Source organism: Lycium ferocissimum, chromosome 1 (assembly GCF_029784015.1).
Source record: "Lycium ferocissimum isolate CSIRO_LF1 chromosome 1, AGI_CSIRO_Lferr_CH_V1, whole genome shotgun sequence".
NCBI classification, from domain to species: domain Eukaryota; kingdom Viridiplantae; phylum Streptophyta; class Magnoliopsida; order Solanales; family Solanaceae; genus Lycium; species Lycium ferocissimum.
Window position 1 is genome coordinate 9,696,316 of NC_081342.1, and position 7,228 is coordinate 9,703,543.

The 7,228-nt window shown below is 31.7% G+C and overlaps 1 protein-coding gene across 1 annotated transcript; it reads left to right on the forward strand.

Annotated features, from left to right (window-relative positions):
• The first annotated feature begins 3,454 nt into the window (after positions 1-3,454).
• LOC132068469 (leucine-rich repeat extensin-like protein 6) lies at positions 3,455-4,892 on the forward strand. Its single transcript, XM_059462070.1, has one exon. The coding sequence runs from the start codon at positions 3,549-3,551 to the stop codon at positions 4,719-4,721; it is 1,173 nt and encodes a 390-aa protein (XP_059318053.1). The 5' UTR covers positions 3,455-3,548; the 3' UTR covers positions 4,722-4,892.
• The last annotated feature ends 2,336 nt before the right edge of the window (positions 4,893-7,228 follow it).

Genomic DNA, 7,228 nt, shown 5'->3' on the forward strand with positions numbered 1-7,228 from the left:
TTTTTTTTTTTTTTTTTTTTTTTTTTTTAAATCCCATTAATATATGATTAGGGTTAGTTTCTACCAATGACTTTTTCCCTCAAGTCTAAAAGGTTCATTTTCAAGAAAAGCCAGATTACTGTAATTAAACTTGACTCTTTCATCAGTAATTAGATCATGAAGCATACACTTTCAGGCAAATTGTTTCCCTCTTGCTAAATTCCAACCGAAGTATTGTTGACTTTAGAATACCGATAAAACATCAATTTTAATTTTCACATGCAAGAGACTAAAAATTACACACATTTCACATCAAAGTGCAATTTTAAATTCACAAAAGAAAAAAGAATTTCAGTGGAAGCATGGTTGAATGGTTCATTGTGGTTAACTCTCCTTCCTGCCAGCTAGGTTTCACCTGCTTATGATGACCAAAAACTCAAACCAACCAAAAGCAAAATTAAAATAATGAAAAATTAGAGGATCAGGGGAAAAAAAAATTTTTTAAAAAAAAAAGATTATTAGGACTAATTATATTCGCTTCACCGAATCCCCGTGTGAGGAAAAAGAATAACACTACTCGCTTTACAATAAAGTAAATGTGAAAGAGGGGGAAAAAATTAGAATTCACATTGACCTGCTTTTAAGTTTTAACTACTGACTACTGACTATCATTTGGTTACCGGGTCTCGATATAAGACTCAGTGTTAATTTATACTTGCGTCGTTTGTTTGTATTTTTATCTACATTTATGCGTGAGATAACAATCTAAGGATTAGCTACATTTAAGTATAATAATACAATTGACCTTCTGAGAAAGCCCCTTTTCCAAGGATTATTAAGAAGTCAAAATTAAAATTGAAAACAAATATTTATCAAATTTTATCCAATTTAAGATCAAATCATTAGTACTACTAAATAACTCAGAAATTATTTATTCCTGCATTATAATTCCGACATAATTTTATCAGCAAACAAAGTTACCCTTGATTGTGTGTGTCCTTATAGAAAAATTGTTTAAGTTTGGCCTAAAAGGATAATATCAGGCCATGTTAAAAGCGTCTTTAGCCTAATACATGCATCTTATGTTCAATAATTAGTAGAACCAAATTGCATAAAAATAAGTAGTAGCTAGGGCAACCAAGACTTAATTAAAGCTTGATAAATTATCCCTAAAATGTTCAAGCAACTAGCTAGTTTTGCCACTTCAACAAGAAATGTAGTAGTTAAGTTCCTTGCTACCAAAATTTCAAAGACCTCTGTACCAAGTAAACCAAAGTAAGTTTTTCTTTAGCTTTTAGTAAAAATAAAAGCAGCTAGCCAGATCATCTGGTCCTACAACAATTATCCCCATAAATTAAAATATATGAAAAAAGAAGAGCACTTAAATTATACTCCATACCTATATCCCTCAAATTAATGAACTTCCCCATCATAAGTTACTGAGTCAATGCATGAAAGGCATGCAATACCAAATTAAACATATGTATGATGTTGTTAGATCACAATGTACTAACTAATGGAAGTACCATTATTGTTGTGTGTTCATTGTTTCCAAATTTCTAACTAACACTGCTTCCAAATTTCTAACTAACACTTTATATTTTATTTCTTAGTTCTTAAGGTTTGGCTTTCCAATAAATTAACTTCCCTCTATAATAATCAGTATAACTAAGTGGGACACTGCCAGTCCCTCCAAGTAGTTTCTTTAAAAATCATAATTCGTACTGATAAAAGTTTTTATTTTAGAAAATAAACCTACAATTTCTTCCTCTCAATTTTCTAAACAATGATGTAGCCTCCCCACTCCCCCCGCAATAAAATCCAACCTTTACCTTTCCATGACTCTGGCTTTGTCTTAAATCACTAAAAGTACATAGGAAGTTGAATAAAAAACATGATATGTGCACAAAATAATCCAATTTTTTAACTAATATAATACCAAGCCCCCAAATTAAATGACAAAAGACCGTGTTTTCGGTGAAATCAGTAGCTACTGTCCATCAAACTTTAGGAGCAATTTGTACAACATCATCAGTTTTGTCTATAATGTACTGCAATTTCCAGATCATATTTTGTTTAAAGGATAGACATAAGGCATCCAAATTATAAGGGCCTATTAGGAAAGCCACCCAGGTAATTGAAATTGGATGTAATTGGGTGTAATTAGGCTTGTTTGTTTGACCAGGTAATTACACAGTTAGGTGGGAATTGGGTGTAATTGAGAGGGTGTAATTACACTCTCCAATTCTCAAGAGGGGGCTGAGAAATGGGTGTACTTATACCCTGTAATTATAAAGTTACTTTTGAGTTTATTTCTTTTTTATTTTATTTTAATTTCTATTATTTAATTTATTTTTTATTTTATTTTATTTTAATTTCTTTGCTTTTCTAATTTATTTTTTATTTCTATTAATTGATTAATTTTTTATTCATTTAGCATAATCGTATTATTATTCTAATTTTTGAAACTACACCGCTTAATATTAAAAAGAATGAGTCATTAACAAACTTGGCATATAATGAGTAACGTTATTAAAGTAGAATTTCGTTGTGAATGTGGTTATAGACTTATATTTTCCCTTTCTTTTGAATTATAGGAGTATTTACTTATGTTACGTTGGAACTTACTTATATAATGTTGGAATTTGACATAAGAGTATTATGTTAAATTTTTTTCTTTTGGATTTTGAATTTAGGTTATATTTCCGACTTTAATAATGTTGTGGCATTATATTTATAAATATTCTTTTTTTTGTCAAACATCCAATCCCATGATGTTCTCACAAAAAAAGTATGCTTTTAAGTTTTATAATCAATTAAACTTAAAATATTATTAATTTGAAATTATATATCAACTATTTTTTACAATATTAGTTACAAACATATGATTATTAATTAACATATTTTCAAGAAACAATGTGTTATTAAATAGCTAATTTAATATCATTTATAAAGGCACATATTTTTTAAATATTAATTTTAAATTTTTTATAATTAGGTTTTATTTTAAAATTAAACTAACTGTGTAATTACACTTGTCCAACCAAACAGCATGCTTGTAATTACACTGTAATTACATTATGACAAACAAACAAGTCGTTGTAATTACAATACTGTGTAATTACTAGGCTGTTGAATTACTAGGGTAGTAATTACACCAATTCCAATTACCAGGTGGCTTTCCAAACAGACCCTAAGAGAACTCTCAGTAGTACCTCCCTAAAGCAAGTCATATTTATGAAAATAAATCTTAGGAATATATTTTAGTATATGTATATCACCAACTAGCACATTATTATCAAAAAAAGAAGATCAGCATTAAGTAAGATATGTTCAATTTTGAATATCCTAATTGTAGTTGTCTGATTCCTAATCCCTATATTTAATTTAATTAATTAAATGAAAATACTCTCTCTACCAGCCCCTTAGCCTCCACCAACAGCCATTTAAATATCAACCCTTTGTGCATCTATCTAAACATATTCCAACATAATACGAACAACTTGTGCAAGAACAACATCAAGTGTTGTCTTAAACCCTAAAGTACTCCTAAAACTCATCCCACAATCATGAAGTTCATCAACTTAGCCCTTTGTTGCTTCTTCTTCATCATTTTTTTCTTCTCAAAACCCTCTCTTCAAGCTTATCCTCCTGCACCTTCAATAAACCCTAGACTTTTCAATGCTTACATTGCTCTTCAAGCTTGGAAACATGTCATTACTTCCGACCCAAGAAACTTCACGAGGAATTGGTATGGATACAAAGTTTGCAACTACACCGGAGTTTACTGTGCTCCGGCTCCAGATAACCCTAAAATCACCACTGTCGCTGGAATTGACCTCAACCATGCAAATATCTCTGGCTACTTGCCTGAAGATCTTGGTTTGTTGACTGATTTAGCTGTTTTTCATATAAACTCCAACAGATTTGTTGGCACTATCCCAAAATCTTTTTCGAAGCTTCGAGTTCTTTATGAACTTGACGTGAGTAACAATCTTTTGTATGGTAAATTTCCTTCGGTTGTTCTCTCTCTTCCTTCTTTGAAGTTTCTTGATATTAGGTATAACCAATTCAAAGGAAATGTCCCTTCAAAACTTTGGGATCGAAAACTCGATGCCCTTTTCATAAACAACAACGATTTTCAGTTTGCATGGCCCAAAAACTTCGGAAAATCAACCGTTTCTGCCTTGGTCATGGCAAATATTAAAGTCAGGGGATGTATACCACCAAGTATAGCAAATATGTCGCAAACGCTAAATGAGATTATTCTCACGAATGCTGGCTTAAATGGATGTTTGCCAGAAGAATTAGGGTTGTTGAAAAATGTGACGGTTTTTGATGTGAGTTTTAACAATCTTGTTGGAAAGTTGCCAGAGACAATTGGAGGTATGAAGAAATTGGAACATCTCAACGTGGCACATAACAAGCTCTCGGGAGAGATTCCGGCTAGTATTTGCTCGTTGCCAAGGTTGGAGAATTTCACCTACTCAGATAATTATTTCTGTGTTGAACCGAAGATTTGTCTCAAGTTGAAGGACATAGATGATAAGAAGAATTGTATACCCTATCGGCCATCACAACGTTCAGTCAATGAATGTAAGACATTTTATTCACAGGGTCCAGTGGATTGCAGTTCATTTGGTTGTAGCTCAAGATCTCCTCCACCACCACCACCGTCACCTCCACCACCACCACCTCCACCACCACCTCCTACAAAATCACATTTTTACCATTATCCTTGATTGACGATCAGTTGTGTTTCTTTGACTTTGGTTTGCTTTTACGTGATTGGATAGGTATTGAACTAAAAGGAAAAAAGAAAATTAAAAAAATCAGGCTGTATCATTGAATAAATTATATACATGTAAGAAAGGTAGACTTTCTCTTTTTAAATGTTTTTTTTTTTTTTTTTTTTGGTTTACTTTTGTTATATGCATTTGACTTTGATTATGTCGTACTGTTAAGGGATTAGATTTTGTATTTTATTTCCCCGTTTTATTCTTTTTTTGTGCAAATAATTAATACGTACCATGTGATGTTCCCCTTTAATAAAAGTCTTTATGTCCATTATATTAGGTTCAGATTTCTTCAGCCTTAAGCACCAAATTCAAGTAGCAAAAGGTGCAGAATGCATAGTCTCCCAAATATTATTAGATATGGTCACAAATTCATTTTCTGACAAATTAAGTCTGGCTACTCAAGTAGCAAAAGGTGCAGAATGCATAGTCTCCCAAATATTATTAGATATGGTCACAAATTCATTTTCTGACAAATTAAGTCTGGCTACTTTCATTAACTAATTTAGATAGTACTCAATAGTCTGGTATGAGAAGTTAATATTGCAAAGAGTATATTACAACTTTTCTAATTCTTCATGGAAGTCTATGTATGGGAGATCCCATATATAGGAGATCTCATTTCCTCGTATAATATATATGTAACTACTAGTATATAAGTAGCTAAAAAATAGCATTTGAACTTTTTTAGTCATCATCATGACATTAACACTACTACGACTATATATGATGCTTGATTTCACATGTTTATACCACTTTAATGTTGGAAATTGAGCACATTAACTTTAATATCTCTTCAGATTATGACAAAGGTGAAAGGACCCATATGTAGAAATAAATATCAATAAAATATATTACTTATAAAGGGAAGTTTTAGAGAAGACCAAGTCAGAGGGCACTTTTCAAACTACTAGTTTACCCATACTATGGAGCCGTTTGGACATAATTTGAAATCAAGTTATGAAATCAATCATAACGATTTGAAATTGAAATTGAAGTTTTGTTTGAACATGCAATTTGGATTTCTTAAGTTGTATTTTTTCTCATAGACATAAAAAAACCACAAGTTGTAAAAACCATCAAAATTTTCTGAATTCTTATAGAATCTTACCAAATGAGCAAATCATAGTTCATAACAAAATTAATACGCAGTACAAAAAATGGGTAATTTGTGGAGGTTGAAAGTTGCAATTCGCGCAGGTTTTAACCTCCGCTAGTTACCCATTTTTTGTAGTGACGCTACTAGAAGGTCTTTTTAAAAAATACAACATCAATTGATAGAACTTTAGTTCAATAAAAAGGAAAATTGAACATGAGTTGTAGTGTAACAACTCTTTGATATAATCCCCCACATGGTATGGACAATGATAAATGGTCAGTAAGAGTAAATTTGTAATAATTATACTACTAACTTGCAGATCTTTTAATATTTGATATAAATGGTTGGTAAACATGGTTGGTAAGTATATCTACCAACTTATGGATTTTTTTTACAAAATATAATATAAATTTATGGGTCAAGTTTTGCATTTTGAAAAAAAATGAAATCATGATTTGGAATCCCAAATCATACCTTTTTGGAGAATTTGGGATTTGAAATCATGATATGAAGTTAAAGTTGAAATTTGTGCAAATTGCATGAACAAATGCTAATTTGAAATCAAAATATGAAATCATGATTTTATATATCATGGCCAAACCCCTACTATATATCATGGACAACGCTTTTGTAAATTTAATTCATTTTTTTATTTTTGAATTGCCCCCAGAAAAAGAGGGGGGAAGAATGCCCTCGAACCAATTGACAGGTCCCAGACCGATAGGGGGTGAAAAATGCCCACAGTCCATGAATGTGCACGCTCTAGATCGGACAGTAGACCCCGGACTAAAAGAATATCCGAATCTGGGCCAAAGGGGGTGAAGAGAATATACCACATCGGTGACTTCGAGAACCACGTCTTTATAAGGCCAGGGCAATCCTCCTCCTTTGAGCCTGGTATTTTTGGGTCGAATTGGGCCAAGCCTAATTTGACAAGTATAATAAACTCTGCCATGATTAAATATAAAGAGATAATGATTTTAAAAAACACGCCTCAACTATCACTTTTTTGTGAATTTCCTACCTGAACTATCAAGTGTTTGCGTTTTCTACCTGAAATATAACCAATTATTTATCAAAACACACACGAACTATCGGTGTTTTATTACTTCCGAACTATATTATTTATTTATCAAAACACACTTCGACTAAAGAGTATACTTATGCATGGTCTTAGGAACTTGTGAGAAAGTGATACTTCATATACGTTTTTGACCATTATCTCTTTTTTTTTTAAAAGAAATTCCAATTAATTACTTTAATTATCCGCGTGGAGTACGATTTTGCACCATTTAAAAAGAGAGAGAGAGAGAGAATGTACACCACGCACCATCATATACTAGTCGAGGTGTAT

Excerpts from the sequence above, each read along its gene's own strand:
- LOC132068469 (XM_059462070.1), top strand. The coding sequence starts at position 3,549 with ATGAAGTTCATCAACTTAGCCCTTTGTTGCTTCTTCTTCATCATTTTT.